The sequence below is a fragment of the Lynx rufus genome, unplaced genomic scaffold (genome assembly GCF_022079265.1).
Source record: "Lynx rufus isolate CCGP_SWC_20201006 ecotype Redwood Valley unplaced genomic scaffold, mLynRuf1.p SCAF_2, whole genome shotgun sequence".
Taxonomy (NCBI): domain Eukaryota; kingdom Metazoa; phylum Chordata; class Mammalia; order Carnivora; family Felidae; genus Lynx; species Lynx rufus.
In genome coordinates this window covers 213,671,146-213,691,513 of record NW_025814834.1, presented here as the reverse complement: position 1 = coordinate 213,691,513, position 20,368 = coordinate 213,671,146, and the positions used below count along the sequence as shown (strand labels likewise).

At 43.2% G+C, this 20,368-nt stretch overlaps 1 protein-coding gene across 5 annotated transcripts in view; it reads left to right on the top strand.

Annotated features, from left to right (window-relative positions):
• The window catches only part of VPS13D (vacuolar protein sorting 13 homolog D), a 258,372-nt gene that overhangs the window by 131,444 nt on the left and 106,560 nt on the right, over positions 1 to 20,368 (top strand). For all 5 annotated transcript variants that reach the window (XM_047083004.1, XM_047083003.1, XM_047083002.1 and 2 more), the window contains 6 exons: positions 1,891 to 1,999; positions 7,486 to 7,649; positions 8,988 to 9,096; positions 11,196 to 11,375; positions 13,694 to 13,810; positions 14,621 to 14,770. In XM_047083004.1, coding sequence (XP_046938960.1) covers positions 1,891 to 1,999; positions 7,486 to 7,649; positions 8,988 to 9,096; positions 11,196 to 11,375; positions 13,694 to 13,810; positions 14,621 to 14,770 — 829 coding nt within the window. The remainder of the gene's footprint in view (positions 1 to 1,890; positions 2,000 to 7,485; positions 7,650 to 8,987; positions 9,097 to 11,195; positions 11,376 to 13,693; positions 13,811 to 14,620; positions 14,771 to 20,368) is intronic.

Sequence of the window (20,368 nt, the reverse complement as noted above, 5' to 3'; positions counted from 1 at the left end):
TTTTGTTGGTTTTTATTTTAAATTGAGATGAAATTCACATAACATAAAATTAACCATTTAAGAATCAACCATTAGTGACATTTAGTGCATTCGTGATGTTGTGCAGCCACCGCCTCTGTCTAGTTCCAGAAGATTTTCATCCCTCCAGGAAGAAACGCCGAACCCATTAAGCAGTTACTCCCCATTACCCTCTCCCCCCAGCCCTTGGCAACCACCAGTCTACTTTCTGTCCCTAAGGATCGACCTATTCCAGATAATTCATGTAAATTGATTCATAAATATGTGACCTGTTGTATCTGGCTTCTTTCACTTAGCATTAATATTTTCAAGGTTCATTCACATTGCAGCATGGATTTCCTTCTTACTGTGGCCAAGTAATACTCCATTGTATGGGCATACCACACTCTGTTGTCCATTCAGCTGTTGATGGACATCTGTGTTGTCTCCTGTTGTTGGCCTTTGTGCTGCTATCAATGTGCCTATGCATGTATTGGTTTAAGTAATTGTTTCTGATTCCTTTGTGTATATATGTAGGAGTGGAATTGCTGGGTTCTGTGGTATTTCTATGTTTTAACCTTTTGAGGAACTACTATACCATTTTCCACAGTAGCTGAATCGTTTTACGTTCCCGCCAGCAACATACAAGGGCCCTGACTTCTCCACACCCCCAGCAACACTATTTTACATTTTTTTGATTGTAGCCATCCTACTGGGTGTGTGATGACTTCTCAGTGTGGTTTTGATTTGCATTTCCTTAATAACTGATGATGTTGAGGATCTTTTCCTCTGCTAATGGGCCATTTGTGTATCTTTGGAGAAATGTCTATTCAAATCCTTTTCTCATTTAAAAATTTTTTTTTCACCTTTTTATTGTTGAACTTTAAGAGTTCCTTATATAATATGGATACAAATTCTGTATCAGATATAGGATTTGCACATATCTTCTCTCCTGTTCTTTGGATGATCTTTTTACTTTCTTGATGGTGTCCTTTGAAGGTCAGAAGTTTTTTAATTTTGTTGAAATCTAATTTATGTCTTTGTTTTTGTCACGTGTGCTTTTTTTGAGTTATGAAAACTAGTTTTTAACTCCCAATTCATCGGTCCCTTTTTTGATGATGGAGATTAGTGGAAACAGAATAATCTAAGTAAAATCTTACCAAAATACCTCAAAGGGGGGGGGGGCGCCTGGGTGACTCAGGCAGTTAAGTGTACGACTTTGGTGCAGGTCATGATCTCACAGCTTGTGAGTTTGAGCCCCCACATCGTGCTCTGTGCTGATGGCTCGGGTCTGCTTTGGATCCTGTGTCTCCCTGTCTCTGCTCCTCCCCCGCTCACGCTCTGTTTCTCTCTCTCAAAAATAAACATTAAAAAATATTAAAAAAAAGAATACCCCAAAGTGTAGGTAGGCTGCAACATTCCATAAAACTTAACGATTCTTAAGCCACAGAGAAACACGACACGATCGGGTTGGAGGAAGGTGAATATGAACCCCTTGTTTTCTTTTCATTCTAGAGGGACTTCTGATTCATTGCCAGGCTTTAGGGATGCAGTGATGCTGATCTTCTGTCTGGCAAAAAGTAGAGCTAATTCTTAGGCCCTTGGAATGTCTGGCTTAATTTGGGAGGAGGGTGTGCTGAAGCTATATAGTCATTCTTTTATGTCTGAATTGTAAGGCACTAGAATCATCAGGAGAGGGGAAATGTTTTCTGGCAAATGAATCTGGAAACATAACCTGATCTTTCTGCAACTTGGGTTAGACATTCTTTCGTGATGGAAAAAAAAAAGTCTCCCCTTTACAGATGAGGTTTTAAGCATTTGCTTCTGAGGACTTGTATATATGTGCAAGTATGTGTATATACACGTATGTATGTATGACTGTTTTAATTCCAGTTTACAGGAGGGGACAGGAAGGCCTGTGGCTTCCAGCAAGGCTACCACCTGTGCAGAGCTGGTCTTGGATGTCTCACCAAAGACACAGAGAGTCATTTTAAAGAAGAAGGTAAGAGCACTTAGCATTTGGAGTTTAGAAGGGGAGACTGTTAGCCGTGGAGGGGCCTCCGGTCATGCAGTCTGGCCCCTCCTCATGCACAGGCTGGACGACTTGCTCAGGGTGGGATGCGGGGTCTCTCCTGCTCAAGTTGCTGTTCTTCCTCCTGTCCTGTGACATCTGCTCCAGGAATTCCAAGCCCTTCTCGTCTTCAATGCCCTTTTTGGAGAACTTATCTTTTAAATTCATTTTTTTCCCGAGTCATGATTTGCTGTTCTCAATACTCTCTTTTTCCATTGAAATGGCTCCCCAGTCTACTTTTTCCTAAACTGAACGGAAAAATGATCAAACTGACAACTTTCCCCCTTTTTATGCCGACACACGTTCCTTCCAAGGGTCAGTTTAGGGAAATGTTTCCGCTAGTAGACCTACGTAGAGAGGAAGGCAGGCAAATCTGGCCGGAAGCAGCACAGATGGCAGACGGACTGGCGATAAGTAGTTCAAACCTCAACAACGAAAGGCGCCTGAGAACTCAGAGGCGTAGAAGTGACTTTAAGAGGAGGGAGATTACCGATGATGATGATTTAAAACCTGTTTACCTGACGGCTGTGTTCCAGAAGATTTTGCATAATGTAAATCACACAGTCCCAAAATAACCCTGGTAGAGAGTGTCTCTTTACCAGTTGCCCGGATGGGGACAAGGGACCCCTTTTATCACCAGAGGTGGTGGCGCGTGTGTCAGTGGCGTCGCCTCACCTGGATGTGAGTTTGTACAGCTCTTAGCAAATTTGTAACTGGGGAACCAGGCAGGTTCAGGTCATTCAAGCGAAACTTGAATACATGTGTTTTTAATTCACTTTTACATTTTTAACAGCTTTACTGAGATGCAATTCATATACAGGCCCCCCACTTAAAGTGTACAGTTCAGTGCTTTGTAGTATATCCACAGATACGTGCAAGCAGCATCACACTCAACTTCGGAACATTTCAGCACCTCTAGAAGAGATCCTGTGTCTCTAGCTCTGACGCCATTTTTTTCTTGCTCTGCAGCCCTAAGCAGTCACTCATCTACTTTCTGTCTCTGCGTCCTTCCCTGTCTGGGCTTGCATATGATTGGTGTTTTATGAGCGGCCTCTTAGGCTTAGCGTGGTGTTTCCAAGGTTCACCCATCCGTCACCCTATCAGTACTTGTAATTCTTCTGTTCCACCCATTCAAAGTCACTTAATTCAGGTTTGCTTACCGTGTTCTCACACTCCATGGGAGGCCGCGCTTACGTGTGAGATGCATTTTGGAAATAAGATTTGGGGATGGTGACAACTAAAGAGACCACGAGGCATAGTAATTGAAAGCGCCCAGTTCCGGAGGCTTTTATGGGGGAATTGTGAAGAAGAAAATTTGGAAAAGCAAGAATCTAGAAATTGAAAGCAGTGAGTCCGACATATCCAGTGAATTGAAAAAATAAGTGGCAGAGCGTCCTTGGAAATGATGTTGTCAGATGGCTTTCAGAGAATGTTCAAGTCGAGGAGGATGTTAGCATGAATGGAAACGAACTCGGGAGTGAGGTGATTTACCAGCTGGGATTGGATCACCGGGTGTGATCAGCAAAACAGCAATGTCAAATAGCTGTGTAATCTCCAAGGACTAGGGGACTGTTAAGCAGAGAAAAGGAAATTTTTTTATGAAGTAGCAAAAACACTTTGAAGAGGATGTGATAATTTATGTAACATTTTTACTGTTAATTTCCTTTGATGGGGATGAAAAATGGCACTTAGGAGGGTGGATATAAATAAGTTATGCTGACGTCCAAAACCAAGCAGAGTTCTAAGAATTAGCATTAGCAACGGGACTTCTGCTCTTTAGTCAGGAACGAAGAGAGTGACATTTTAGATGGTTGGTTGGTTGGTTGGTTGGGTTTTTGTTTCTGTTGGTGTTTTTTGTTTTTTACTTTTTATAGTGAACGAATCTCAAACGTAAGAGAAAAATGGGCAGAAATTCTATAGAAGTGATGCTGTGGTTTTGATTCGTCCTGTTACTGTTGGTGCTTTAGCAGTAGAGGAAGGTGATGGCTGCTGGCCTTCTGTACCGTGAACTGAAGTTTCTGTCTTGCCCTCATATTTAGTAAAGACCTTGTGGACAGGTACTTTGAGACTGTGTAGATATCCTGAACCTCATCACAGTTGCTGTGTGTTACATATACGTATTAGCCTGGACTTGTATAACGAAATAATACAGACCGGATGACTTGAATAATGGGAATTTATTTCTCACAGTTCTGGAGGCTGGGAGGTACAGAATCAGGGTGCTGGCCCTTTGGTTCCCTGCTGAGGGCCCACGTCCTGACTTGTAGACTTGTGCCTTCTTGCAGTGTCCTCAAATGGCAGAGACTCTAGGTGGGGGGGAGAAAGCAAGCTCAGTGTCTGTTCTTGCAACGGCACTAAGTCCATCAGGAGAGCCCCCCCTCGTGCGCCCTTGTCTAAACCTGATTACTACCCAAAGGTTCCATTTCCAAATACCATCAAAGTTTCGGGTGAGGTCTCCAACATGAGAATTGGGGGTGGGCGTGGCAGTGTCATCCATAGCGTCGCGTCTGTCGTGGGTATGGATTCCTCTTTTACTCAGCGTGTTACCTGTTACCGTTAGGATACGTTTAGTGCTCAATTCCCGTATTTGGCCCGTGGGAGCTCTTCAACCTTCTGTGTCCATTGGACATATGCCCCTCAGTCCTTGAACACTTCCTTACTTTCTAACACAGCCGGTTATTCTGGGCTCGTCTGAACTTTCCCTGCTGCTTTTCTGGGTTTGCCACTTCTGATCCCTCTTATCCGAGAATGGAAGTTAGAAAGCTAAGCTGTATACACTGGGTGCACTTGTTGTCATAGTGGTGTTGTTTCCAGGCTCTCCCAGGGCACAGAGCTAGGGCTTTCACGTGTGCATGGACTATGTATACCTGCACACCTGCGCACACACGCACGCCATAATACAGGTGCACACACAGACGTGGTACACGTGCATGTACACACGCATATCTCATATACATATATATTTTGCATATTTCTGTATCCATCTTAAAAACCAGCAGTTCTCACTGATTCTTTCCAATTCCAGCCCCACATCACAAATTGATCTTGCACCCCATCCCTGTATAAACAGCCCGCTCCCCGGCTCCGGCTCCCATCTCCACATCCTGGACAGCACCCCTTCCACCCCGCCCCTCGCAGGAATGCTCTTCTCCCCTCTCTTCATCTCTGACCATCCACACGAAGCCTTCGCCCCCCAGTCCCGTGTGAGGATCATCACCCGCCTTGGGCTTCAGCACCGCACTCTGGGCTGTTCGCCCCCCACCCCAACACCCACAATCCCCATGGACTTCTGTCCTCCTCGGTGTCATCTAGTTTTAGGGCTAAATTGTGAGGGAAGGGGCGTAGGGAACTGGAAGGAGAACGGTACGGCTCAGATTTTTACATGGAAATGTTGGTAGTTTCCAACTATGATGAGTCTGTACATAAAGGCAGACAGTAGAGGAATCCATGGATGAAAACTTGATTTCATAAAGCATCTGTGCTTAGATTCCCGATCTGGAACACCTGCAGGGTAATTGAGATACTTTGCCATGTGGATTTGGCACTGTGGGTAGACGGGCTCTCCCACTGCGAGCAGAGATGTGAGCCTGTGGGGACTTCAGAGGGAGACACAGAGGTCTGTTCCGTCTCTATAGACATGGGAGGCGGCAGCACGGGAGAGACAGCACCCTCCCTTAAAGACATATGATATCTGGTATTTCACATTCCTCCCTGAACCTCACTTTCTTCCCGATCTAGCAGGTTTGGGAGAAGGATCAGCTAAGATGAGGTACATAGAGTGCTGTGTAAAGAACTGTGGTCAAAATGACACAGCAAACGTTTATTGAGGTCATACCCTGTGCCAGGCATGTGCTGAGTGCCTTCTGTTTGTTACACTTATCACAAGAACCCTAAACAATAGCTAATTTCCCCCTTTGACAGATCAGGAAACAGAAGCTCTGAGGGATTGGGTAACCTGTCCAAGGTCGCTCAGCTGGTAAATGGTGCGGCCCGGTTTCAAATCCTGGCATTTGGAATTCATATTCGTATTATGTCGTTAGTTTTTACTCTGTAGAATGTGAGGTGCCTGGGTGGCTCAGTTGGTTAAGTGTCTGACTCTGGCTCAGGTCATGATCTCACCGTTTGTGCGTTCAAGCCCTACATTGGGCTGTCGGCATAGAGCCTGCATTGAATCCTCTGTCCCCTTCTCTCACTGCCCCTTCCCTGCTTGTGCTCGCTCTCTCTCTCTCCTCTCTCTCAAAAATAAATAAACATTAAAAAAGAAAATGTAACGCGGAAGTTGTCTTTCCAACACGGGGGCAGCATGGTACCCATACTCAGTTTATGGTACCCACAAGTTTGTCACTCTGGAGGAGCTCCCAGCTGGTGAGAGTGGATGTCATCCTGATAGGTCTAGCCGGAGTATATGTTCACCCAGCAAGAATTCTAGTGGTTAGGTGTTACTGAACCAGAACCAGCCACATCGTGTTAGGAAGGCCGTGTGAGCAGAATGGTTAAGCATGTTGACCTTGAAATCAGGCTGTGGAGGTGAACTCTCCACTCCACCACCTCCAGGTCATGTGACCACAGGAAAGCGTCCTCATCTCACTGAACCATAACTTCCTCACCTGTGAGTAAGGACAATAAGAGGATATATGTCATTGGATTGTTTTGTGGGTCAGATGAGGACTGAATGAATAAATCCCGTGGATCACTGGCTGGCACATAGTAAATTCTCAATAAGTATTATTATTATTACTTCTTGAATATAGCGGATTTTATAGACCTCCGTGGATTGACCTGGAAGTCAAGTGCTGCTTGTAAAATATTCCTAAGAAGAAACTATATTTAAAATTAGCAGCAATCACCTTAGCATAACCTTTGAATTCAGTCAACCTAATATTTGAATACCATTAATCTGTAAATTAGAATCCCTCAATATAGTCTACTTCCACTAGAAACACAGGAAGGGAGAAGACATCTGGTAAATTCTGGTTGTCTGCCAGTTATGAGGATTACCAGTGATCACATATAAAGACTATCATATATACTTTATATAATTGGATCCCTCTCTAAGGTCAGGGCACCCGAGGGTCACCATCTGGAACAGCACTTATCCTAGCGGTGCAGCTAATGGAGATTAGACTGAACCTCAACTCACTAGTTTGCTCAGAAAATACCAAGTATATGAGAAGAATACATTTTTTAAGTTTACATTATTCGTAATTTGGGGTTGTTTGGTTGATGAGTTCAGTGTATTTCATCCTAGGTGCACCTCAGGATTGACGACAATGGAAGTTAGAATTGTATAATGTGGAAAATGTCTTTTAGTGTGGCTTTGAATTGAGAACTTAGCCCTTGTGTACAGCTCTTGACTCCCTTACCTGAAGCCTGGCTGCCTGTGACAGCTTTCTGTGTCCTTGTGTCTCTGCCCTCAGGAGCCCGGGAAGCGCTCCCAGCTGTGGAGGATGACCGGCACAGGCATGCTGGCCCACGAGGGGTCTTCGGTGCCCCACAACCCCAATAAGCCCTCTGCGGCCCGCTCCCCCGAGGGTTCCGCCATTTTAGACATCGCTGGCCTTGCTGCAGTAACTGACAACAGGTAATTTTCTAAACAACTTTTGATGTGAATTCTTTGCTTCCAAACTCAGTTTCAGTGGAAATACACACCAAAAAGTGAGACTATAAATGAAGTAAGAATTTGTATCTTTGTATTTGTATTTTTTTTCAGTGAAAGACCTGTCGTGTTCCCAAATACAAGTTTTGAGCCTTTGTTTGTTTGTTTTTAATATTTATTTATTTTTATTAGAGAGAGAGAGAGCAAGAGCTCAAACAGGGAGAGGGACAGAGGGAGAGAAAGAGAGGGAGAGGGAGATAATCCTAAGCAGGCTCCACACTCAGCTCGGAGCCCAACACGGGGCTCGATCCCACGACTCTGGGATCGTGACTTGAGCCGAAACTAAGTCAGACACACAACTCACTGAGCCACCCAGGCACCCTGAGCAGTTGTTTTTTTTTTTTTGTTTTTGTTTTTTGTTTGGGTTTTGTTTTTTATTTTTTTTTTTGGTCTTTCTAAGAATTTTGTTAAATATTTCAAAAGCAGAAGTGAATTATTGAGAGAACAATCAAAGATGTTTTTATGATGAGCTCTTTGGGTTCAAATTGGTTATTAGGGACAGATAAGTTATTTGATTTGCCTATGCCTTAGTGTCTTTATGCAGTCAGTTTATTTTTTTCCAGTTAATACCTTCCAAAATTCACTTCCAAAATGACTTCACATAACTTACAAGTGAAAACCCAACATAAAAGTAATTGTAATTAAACAGAAAAAGGTCTCTTGAAAATATTTCAAGATCTTTTTAGCAGATAGCCCTTCTCAGACTGCCTGTCGCTGTGGGAATGCAGGAACCTGATCATTACATCTAGTAGAATCCTTAAAAGTACCGGTACTCCTTTGTGTCCTCCTGTTTATTGCGTTCCGTTTTGGCTTATTCCTCCTCTCTCATTAAGAGATGCTTGGCTGTCACGAGATTCCAGGCTACCTGCCCCTTAGGGTTTGTGTGTGTGTGTGTGTGTGTGTGTGTGTGTGTGTGTGTGTGGTTTGTTTGTTTATTTATTTATTTTAATGTTTATTTTTGAGAGAGAGAGACACAGCGTGAGCAGGGGAGGGGCAGAGAGAGAGGGAGACACAGAATCCCAAGCAGGCTGCAGGTTCTGAGCCGTCAGCACAGAGCCCGACGCAGGGCTGAAACCCATGAACTGTGAGACCATGACCTGAGTGGAAGTCAGATGCTAAACCAACTGAGCCACCCAGGCGTCACCTGCCCATTAGGTTTTAAAAGTGGAGGATGTTGGAAGAAAGAGCAAAACCACGATCCCGATATTCTCTTCAAGCCGAATGTATTTGACTCAGTATTCATTGCACTCTCCTGTGTTCCAGATATGAGCCACTGATGCTAAGAAAGCCTGATCGCAGGCGAAGCACAACTCAGACATGGAGTTTCCGAGAAGGAAAACTGACCTGTGGGTTACATGGGTTGGTTGTCCAGGTCAGTAGTGTTTGACACCCCCAGTTGTAGCAAGCCGTGTTGGAGCCCTCTTTGAAACAAAGTATCAATTAGTATATACGCAATGTGTTGCTGAATGGGGAAAAGTAATTCCAGAGCAAGGGAAAGTCAAGAAACTTGTTGTGCATCTATATGCACTTATAGGGGAAATATTTTTTAAGGTGATAATATATGAGAACTGTACTGGGAGTGGTTGCCTGAAAGTAATGGGATTTTTTCCTTGGCTTATCTGGTTGTTTTTCTTTGGTGATATAAGTTGTAAGTTTTAAAAGAAAGAAAGAAAAATGCCAGCAAAGAGCCCACTGCTAAGTTAGGTGCAGTAGTTTTAGGCCTGTGAAGTTAATGTGCCATCTACACCAGTCTTTTGTGAAGTGTTCTAGGAGATGGTGAGTCATCGTCGTGGGCTCTACATTCTCCAGACTCTGTCAATTTCTGCGTTCTTAGTGGTACCCAAATAAGCGTTTAATTGTTGTAGCAAATGTCAGAATGAAAATTGCTGGTCAGTGTCCTCTGTCCTCAGCCAGTCTACCCCACGATAAGCTGCCAGGTACTTCATAAGCAAATATGTGTTTGGAAAATTACCAGGAGTTTGGATTTTCTGCCCTTCTGGCTTCATGTGAGAAATGAGACCATGGGTCTCAGATGAGTTGATAGGAAGTTCTGTGTCAGAGGCTTGGGCCGAGGGCTGAACAACATGGGTGACAAGGAGCGTTTCTGCCTCAGCCCAGGACGTTGCCCAAAAGTTAAACACTGGAACACCAGGCCCTCGCCAGAGAACTCTTGGTGTTTGTCCCTGGTGGAAACCAGGCTGTCCCTCCAAAATGGGAGATTGTTCTCCAGGGCACTGAGCAAAACTGTAAGGAGCCTCTGCCTGCTGTTTGGTGAGACTTATTTTCTCTATCTCTGTTGCCCTGAGCTTTTTTCTTCAAAGACGAGCTGCTTACTTCTATGAAGCACACATCTGGAATGGATTTGTGATTTTCAATTAGCAATACAGTGCAGGCTTCTGGAGGCAAGAGAGGGTGTGTTGTAATTGTTGGGCCCCATGTCTGACCCTGACTTTACTTCCAGTTTGTTCCTAAAGCCCATGTAATTCCGATTCTCTCAGAGTACCCCCACCCGCACCAAAACATCTTTTTCTGGTGTTTTGTTGCTTCTCGAATCCATTACATCATTTCTCTGCTTGTGAGTGACCCTATAATAACAGTATTCAGCAGAGCAAAGTATGCTTTGGTTAGGGAAATAAGCTTGTTTCAATCTTCCTATTCTAAAGAAAGTAATCGAAGGCATTAACCATCTCCTGACACTGCCCTGATAAGGCTGCGTACACACTTTATTTCTGAACTTACAACAGTCGTAAAAAGCTTTCTCCATGTTGAAATGTGTTCTTTAAACCCAGCTTGAAGTTTCCTTTTGATTACTCAGTATTTAAAAATTAACAAAGGGGGTCAAGATACTCTAGCCATTGTCTTCTCTAGCCCTGTATCTGCTGTCTCGTTGGCATTGTCCTGTAGACTTCCGTTTTGCTCAGGGCAGATAGCAGAAGATACTTTTCTCCAAAGGTCTGAATATCTGGCTCTCAGGTGACATTCACCATTCCCGGTTTCATTTTAGGACAGGTGTCATCTTCTGAATATTTGAGCTGACTGTCCAACCACAGGCCTGTTTGGGGAAGTTTTCAACTCTAGAATTTGCTTCTTATTGGAGAGTTGAATGACAGTTATAATTGCTTTATTTTCAGAATGTCTTAGGGTTTTAAGCAAACCCAAAATGAGAAACAGGGCAACAGGGCTTTGGTACTTTTTTAAAGCTTATCTTAATGACTAGAAGTTATTACTAAACCAACAATACTCTATTCTTATTCAGAATTCTCTTCATTCGTGTAGCGTAACTATCTGTCTTGCCCAGGTAATCCTCCTGGTTTTCATCTTCTGCAAAGCTGAAAAAATAGTAAATGTTTTTGTTAAGAATGGACCATGACCCTTCAAAAGAGAATTTACATTTGATAACTTGTTTCAAATGATATGTTAAGTTGTCAGAGCCAGGGCCTCTCCTTTTCTTACACATCTTTATTCTTTCAGGCCAAAGGAGGGCTTTCTGGTTTGTTTGACGGAGCTGAAGTTGTTCTTGGTCCTGATACTTCCATGGAGCTTTTGGGGCCAGTGCCACCTGAACAACAATTTATCAACCAAAAAATGAGGCCTGGTTCTGGAATGTTATCCATCAGAGTCATCCCAGACGGACCGACTAGAGCCCTCCAGGTGATGATATATCCTGAGAATTGACATGACTCTCGCTGTGCTTTCCCCCCCACACATTGGTTAGGCATTCAACAAATATTTATGGAAACATTTTTCTGGTTATGAGGATATGATGTCTGCATTTATAAAATGGGGGCAAGACCTGCCTCACAAAGTTGTTATAAGAATTGAAACTATAAAAATATAAGATGATATTAAAAAAAGTATATGAATTCAAGAAGGTAATGCCAAGAATGCTACATATTATTATTTTTATTATCGTTCATCATATATTATAAATCTTCCAATAATTGCCATATCAGTGGCATTAACAACAAGACACACGAGGTCCCTGATCACACAATGACAGTATTGTGTTTTGAGAGCAGGAGGGGAGGGTGTTACATTGCATATATAGAAAGGATTTGTATTCCCAGGTTTAGAGGCTTGGGGATCCTAAGAGAAGTAATACTTAAGCTGAGGTCTAAAGGTTAACTGAAAGGAATTATGTTAGCCAGATCAAGAGGAAAGGTAGAGGGACGTGCCCAAATAATAAGAGTGTTCGTCCCACAGTTATTTATCGAGCACTTATTGGAGCCAGGTACGATGCGAGGTACTGAGCACATGCAGTATTTGGAAAGTTGATAAGTGAAGGCCTGGAAATAAAAGGGAGACACCCAACTGGCACTGAGTCTATGCTCAAAATTAAGGCTGGGGCCAGATTATTAAAAGCCTGATGCATGGTACAAATTTTGGGGGTTTGCTGTGGCAGTGAGGAGTCAGGGAATGACGTGAGCAGAAATGTTTTTCGCTCGCTCGCTCTGTCTGCAGTGTGGAGGATGGGAGTGGAGGAAAACTGGAGATAGAAGACCAGCTGAGGGGCCGCTACAGCAATGCAGATGAGGGTGTGTGGCCCCAATTCAAGCAGGTGGCAGGGGTAGGGCTGAAGAGGTTGGAGAGAAACAAGTAGAAATGGAAGCTTATTAAGGAGGAGAGTCTGACAGATTTCCTGATTGATTGAAGGTGAGAATGAGAGGAAGGAGTCAGGAATGGCTTTCAGGATTTTGATTTGGGCAAGTAGGACAATAATCCATGTCACTAAGACATGAACACTGGAGAGACTTCTGAGAGGAATGGGGAGTTAAGTTTTGGACTTGTTAGATATGTTGTCCACGTGAAAATGTCCAGAAATCAGTGTAAATATGGGTGGGACGCTCGGGAGAGATGTGCTGGAGGTCATGTGCTTAGGTCAGGGTGTAATTAGAGAGCTAAGGAGAAAAGGAAGGAGGCTGGTGTGTAAGGGTGAACTGTCTGAGGAAGTTCATCATAATCCACAATATCTTTCCTAAAAGCACCCTTCTTGGGCGCCTGGGTGGCCCAGTCAGTTAGGTGTCCGACTTCAGCTCAGGTCACGATCTCACAGTCAGTGGGTTCGAGCCCCACGTCGGGCTCTGTGCTGACAGCTCAGAGCCTGGAGCCCTCTTCGGATTCTGTGTCTCCCTGTTTCTCTGCTCCTCCCCAACTCATGCAGTCTCCCTCTGTCTCTCAAAAATAGAATAAAACATTTAAAAAATAAAAGCACCCTTCTTGAGGCGGCTGCCTGGCTCAGTTGGTTAAGCATCAGACTCTTGGTTTGGGCTCAGGTCATGATCTCATGGTTCGTGAGATTGAGCCCTGCATCGGGCTCTGTGCTGACAGTGTGGAGCCTGTTTGGGATTCCTCTCTGCCCCTCCAACCCTGCTCAAAAAATAAATAAACACTGTAAAAAAAAAAAATTTTTTTTTTTTTTTACATTTATTTATTTTTGAGAGACAGAGCACAAGCAGGGGAGGGGCAGAGAGAGAGGGAGACAAAGAATCCGAAGCGGGCTCCAGGCTCTGAGCTGTCAGCACAGATCCTGACGCAGGGCTCGAACCCACGAAATGTGAGATCATGACCTGAGCCGAAGTCGGACGCTTAACTGACTGAGCCACCCAGGTGCCCCTATAAATAAACACTTAAAAATAAAATAAAAGCACCCTTCTTTTAAGACAAATGTTGAATGCAGTGATCTTGAGGTTTGCGTATTTTGACTTGACCTGTATAATTCTAGATCACCTGCATATGCCTCCCCCCGCTCCCCCATATGAGGTTCTCATTGTCTGCAGCTTGGCATTTGCCATGTAGACTTAAAACCAAGTTTACTTCATTATTACATAAGTCTTACTTGGCAGTGCTTTGGAAACAATGAACTTCCACAGGATGGTTGAGCAGATAGTGAGTTTTGATCTATCTAGTTGGTATGGAATAGGTTTCACTGTGGAAGTATGAGCCCTCTCAGTATAGTGTTTTGACTTCAGATAACAGATTTCTCCCAACGGAAAAGTGACCGTTCATCATATGAAGTGGGTGAACTTCCTGTAACTGAACAAGAGGTACAGAAATTGAAGAATCCAGACACAGAGCAGGAATTAGAAGTAAGTTTTGAGTATTGTACACTTATTTCTTTATCAGAAATTTGTTTAGAGTTTTGCTCTGTGGTTTTCTCAGTTTTAGACCTGTTTTCTCTCTGCCCTCTGTGAATTCTAAATATGGCTGTTGCTTCATGGTGTTTACTGTTATCCCAACATGTATGTGTGAATATGTTAATTAAATGATAGCTAAAGTTGAATCTGAATGTAACAAATGTTGCTAAAGTAAGATGACAATAAAGAAAGCTAAATGATTTGAATTTACACAGGACTGAAGGTCGAGAATAACGCAACTAGATTTTTTTTGAGGGGCCCCAGCTTTCTCTTGTTGTCTTTCTTCCTCTCTCCCTGTTTGGGCATTGGAAAGTAAAAAGTTTGAAAAGGAACATGAAATGAACATGAAAATGCACACTTATGGATATTTATTTAGTGATTTTTTAAAATTAAGGACCTATAGGTAAAGCACTGTGTCGGATATTACAAATTTCAGTGAATAACTTACTAAAAGCTTGCATCCCAAAAAGGGAGAAAGATTTTCAAAAATTATTTTCCTGTAATGAAATGCAGAATGTCCTCAGAGCTCCGAGAGAGTATTATCATATCACTTTGGAGTTCTGGGTGGGGTGGGCACTCTGCCTGGAGAGAAAGGCGCCTGGCGAGAGGACGGAGCTGGACAATACGATTCTTCTCTAAGTGCTTTTCTTCTGCTCAGAGGTAAAGTAGAGGGATTTAAAGCCATTTCTTTCCTTGTCCTCTCCTGGCTACCTTGGCCTCTGTTTTAGACTGTCACTGTGTTGTATTTTGGTTTCCTTTCAGGTGCTTGTGAAGTTAGAAGGTGGAATTGGGTTGTCCTTAATTAATAAAGCCCCAGAAGAACTGGTCTTTGCAAGTCTTACAGGAATCAATGTGCACTATACACAGTTGGCAACCAGTCATATGCTCGAACTCAGCATACAGGATGTACAGGTAATGCGGGCAGTTCTCAACTTATTAATCCGCCTGTGTTCTTGCTGAACACCCAGCCAGATCCAGTGTTTGGTGTCCTAAAAACGTTAATGCTTCGGCAGCGATCTTATCATGACCTTCAGGGCTGGGGATGGGTTTTGTTCCCCTAGCCGGACTGGAAACACTAATAACATATGTGACAGGGGGAAGAGTCTCCAGAAAGTCTTGCGTTCCCAGTGAACTATAATTAGCCCTCGGCTGAGCACTGCTCCAGACCTGCCTAACAAATCATAAAAGGAAACTCTGAAAGGATCGATCTGTTTCCAAGTAATTTAACTGTATCCCTGAACAAAGCTTAAGACTTAATGGGATATAAAAATATTCAACACCCAACAAAGTCAAATTCACAAGATCTGGCATCCTGTCAAAAATTACCAGGTGTGCAAAGGGGTAGGAAAACAAAATATATAATGAGATAATCAGTCGAACTGACCCAGAGCTAACACAGATGTTAGAATTTTCAAAGAAGAACATTAAAACTGTTATTATAACTACATTGTACATGTTCAAAAAGGTAGAGACATAGAAGATACGAGAAACTTAGACTTCTAGAGATTAAAATGAAAAACACACTGCATTCAATTAATAGCAGATGACACAGTACAGAAAAAAGATTAGTGAACTTGAAGACATAGCAATAGAAATTGTCCAAATTGAAATGCCCAGAGAAAAATCATCCGTAAAAAGAAAACAGCATCAGTGACCTAGGGGACAATCTCAAGCAACCTAACATACAGATGATTGGAGTCCCCGAAGGCCAAGATTGAGAGGAGGGCATATGAAAAATAGTGGAAGAAATCTTGGTCATAAATTTTCCAAACTTAATGAAAACTAAACTCACAGGCAGAAGCAGCTCAAGCACAAATCCAAACACGCACGTGCACATGCATGCAAAGGAAACTGTACCACGGTGCGTTATAATTAACCGTGATAAGTCATCCAGATTAAACAAGACATGTCACGTGCAGCAGCAAAGGTGAGAGTGGCAGCTGACTGCTCATTGGGAACCGTGCGAGTGACAGGACCATACACAACATCTTTAAAGTACTGGAAGGAGGAAAGACTGTCAACCTAGAATTCTATGCCCGGCGACTGTGTCTCTCCAAAACAAGAGCGAAATAAAAATGTTTTTAGACATACAAATCTGAAAAAACTCATTCCCGGCAGATTCACGCTAAAAAGATAAAGTTAAAGAACATCATTCAGGCACAGGGAAGTGGTAGCAGCTGGAAATCTGGGTCTGCGTAAAGGAACAAAGAGTACCTGAAATGATAAGTACGTGGCTGAATCTATAAGATTATCTTCTAATTGTTTAGATCTCTTTAAGAAATGATCAACTGCTTAGACAAAAGTAACAGCACTGTGTTTTGGGCTAGGACATGTAGGACATGTCAGAATAAAGTGAATGACAACCATAGCATGAAGTCTGGAGGGGAGAAATGGACGTGTATTAACTGTAATGTTAATACATGTGAAGGAGTATGCTGTCCTTTCAACAAAAATGGGTAAGTTAAAGATGAATACTATAAATCCTAAAGCAACAAAGAGCTACCACTAATAATCCGACAAAGGAGATAAAATGGATAATCCGAGAGAAGGCAGAAAAAGCAGAAAACATGGGAAAGAGTGGGTAAGACAAATAGAAAACAAATAGCAAGATGATAGACTCATTCAGACCTAATTGTATCAATTAAATGAATGTAGATGCTATAAACACCTCCAATGAAAAGGCAGAGATGATCAGATGGGATAAAAAAAAGCAAGTTCCAATTATATGCTGCCTCCAAGAAACATTTTAAATATAAAGACACAAATAGGTGAAAAAGAGAAGAATGGAAAAAGACATACTGAGCTAGGCCTAGTCATAAGAGAGTAGAATCATAAGAGAGTGATTCACTGATAGTGATTCTGATTACCATCAGAATCAATTGCAGAGCAAAGCATATTACCAGGAATAAGGAAGAGAATTTCCTAACGATAAAAGAGTTTGTCAGGAGGCCGTAACGATCCTATTTACATACCTGATTGTGGGGCTTTGAAATATAGGAAGCAAAAATTGATAGCACTGAAAGAAGAAATGAACAAGTACATGGTTATAGTAGAAGATTCCGTTGCCCTCTGTGAATAATCGATAGAATAAGCACATAAGGATTCTGGGAAGATGGCGGCGTAGGAGGACGCTGGGCTCACCGCGCGTCCTGCTGATCACTTAGATTCCACCTACACCTGCCTAAATAACCCAGAAAACCGCCAGAGGATTAGCAGAACAGAGTCACCGGACCCAAGTGCAGACGAGAGGCCCACGGAAGAGGGTAGGAAGGGCGGCGAGGCGGTGCGCGCTCCACGGACTGGCGGGAGGGAGCCGGGGCGGAGGGGCGGCTCGCCGGCCAAGCAGAGCCCCCGAGTCCGGCTTGCAAAAGCGGAGGGGCCTGACGGACTGTGTTCCGACAGCAAGCGCGACTTAGCGTCTGGGAGGTCATAAGTTAACAGCTCTGCTCGGAAAGCGGGAAGGCTGGAGGACAAAGGGAGGGTGAGCTGCGGAGCCCCCGGACGACAGAGCTCAGTTTGGCGGGGAACAAAGGCGCTCGCCAGCGCCATCTCCCCCGCCCATCCCCCAGCCAAAATCCCAAAGGGAACCGGTTCCTGCCAGGGAACTTGCTCGCTCCGCGCGAACACCCAACTCTGTGCTTCTGCGGAGCCAAACCTCCGGCAGCGATCTGACTCCCTCCGGCTGCCACAGGGCCCCTCCTGAAGTGGATCACCTAAGGAGAAGCGAGCTAAGCCTGCCCCCCCTGCCGCCGTGCACCTTGCCTTCCCACCCCAGCTAATACGCCAGATCCCCAGCATCACAAGCCTGGCAGTGTGCAAGTAGCCCAGACGGGCCACGCCACCCCACAGTGAATCCCGCCCCTAGGAGAGGGGAAGAGAAGGCACACACCAGTCTGACTGTGGCCCCAGCGGTGGGCTGGGGGCAGACATCAGGTCGGACTGCGGCCCCGCCCACCAACTCCAGTTATACACCACAGCACAGGGGAAGTGCCCTGCAGGCCCTCACCACACCAGGGACTATCCAAAATGACCAAGCGGAAGAATTCCCCTCAGAAGAATCTCCAGGAAATAACAACAGCTAATGAGCTGATCAAAAAGGATTTAAATAATATAACAGAAAGTGAATTTAGAATAATAGTCATAAAATTAATCGCTGGGCTGGAAAACAGCATACAGGACAGCAGAGAATCTCTTGCTACAGACATCAGGGGACTAAGGAACAGTCACGAGGAGCTGAAAAACGCTTTAAAGGAAATGGAAAACAAAATGCAAACCACCACGGCTCGGATGGAAGAGGCAGAGGAGAGAATAGGTGAACTAGAAGATAAAGTTATGGAAAAAGAGGAAGCTGAGAAAAAGATAAAAAAATCCAGGAGTATGAGGGGAAAATTAGAGAACTAAGTGATACACTAAAAAGAAATAATATACGCATAATTGGTATCCCAGAGGAGGAAGAGAGAGGGAAAGGTGCTGAAGGGGTACTTGAAGAAATAATAGCTGAGAACTTCCCTGAACTGGGGAAGGAAAAAGGCATTGAAATCCAAGAGGCACAGAGAACTCCCTTCAGACGTAACTTGAATCGATCTTCTGCACGACATACCATAGTGAAACTGGCAAAATACAAGGATAAAGAGAAAATTCTGAAAGCAGCAAGGGGTAAACGTGCCCTCACATATAAAGGGAGACCTATAAGACTCGTGACTGATCTCTCTTTTGAAACTTGGCAGGCCAGAAAGAATTGGCACGAGATTTTCAGGGTGCTAGACAGCAAAAATATGCAGCCAAGAATCCTTTATCCAGCAAGTCTGTCATTTAGAATAGAAGGAGAGATAAAGGTCTTCCCAAACAAAAACTGAAGGAATTTGTCACCACTAAACCAGCCCTACAAGAGATCCTAAGGGGGACCCTGTGAGACAAAGTACCAGAGACATCACTACAAGCATAAAACATACAGACATCACAATGACTCTAAACCCGTATCTTTCTATAATAACACTGAATGTAAATGGATTAAATGCACCAACCAAAAGACATAGGGTATCAGAATGGATAAAGAAACAAGACCCATCTATTTGCTGTCTACAAGAGACTCATTTTAGACCTGAGGACACCTTTAGATTCAGAGTGAGGGGATGGAGAACTATTTATCATGCTACTGGAAGCCAGAAGAAAGCTGGAGTAGCCATACTTATATCAGACAAACTAGACTTTAAATTAAAGGCTGTAACAAGAGATGAAGAAGGACATTATATAATAGTTACAGGGTCTATCCATCAGGAAGAGCTAACAATTATAAATGTCTATGCGCCGAATACCGGAGCCCCCAAATATATAAAACAATTACTCATAAACAGAAGCAACCTTATTGATAAGAATGTGGTAATTGCTGGGGACTTTAACACCCCACTTACAGAAATGGATAGATCATCTAGACACACGGTCAATAAAGAAACAAGGGCCCTGAATGAGACACTGGATCAGATGGACTTGACAGATATATTTAGAACTCTGCATCCCAAAGCAACAGAATATACTTTCTTCTCGAGTGCACATGGAACATTCTCCAAGATAGATCATATACTGGGTCACAAAACAGCCCTTCATAAGTTTACAAGAATTGAAATTATACCATGCATACTTTCAGACCACAATGCTATGAAGCTTGAAATCAACCACAGGAAAAAGTCTGGAAAACCTCCAAAAGCATGGAGGTTAAAGAACACCCTACTAACGAATGAGTGGGTCAACCAGGCAATTAGAGAAGAAATCAAAAAATATATGGAAACAAACGAAAATGAAAATACAACAATCCAAACGCTTTGGGACGCAGCGAAGGCAGTCCTGAGAGGAAAATACATTGCAATCCAGGCCTATCTCAAGAGACAAGAAAAATCCCAAATACAAAATCTAACAGCACACCTAAAGGAAATAGAAGCAGAACAGCAAAGGCAGCCTAAACCCAGCAGAAGAAGAGAAATAATAAAGATCAGAGCAGAAATAAACAATATAGAATCTAAAAAAACTGTAGAGCAGATCAACGAAACCAAGAGTTGGTTTTTTGAAAAAATAAACAAAATTGACAAACCTCTAGCCAGGCTTCTCAAAAAGAAAAGGGAGATGACCCAAATAGATAAAATCATGAATGAAAATGGAATTATTACAACCAATCCCTCAGAGATACAAACAATTATCAGGGAATACTATGAAAAATTATATGCCAACAAATTGGACAACCTGGAAGAAATGGACAAATTCCTGAACACCCACACTCTTCCAAAATTCAATCAGGAGGAAATAGAAAGCTTGAACAGACCCATAACCAGCGAAGAAATTGAATCGGTTATCAAAAATCTCCCAACAAATAAGAGTCCAGGACCAGATGGCTTCCCAGGGGAGTTCTACCAGACGTTTAAAGCAGAGATAATACCTATCCTTCTCAAGCTATTCCAAGAAATAGAAAGGGAAGGAAAACTTCCAGACTCATTCTATGAAGCCAGTATTACTTTGATT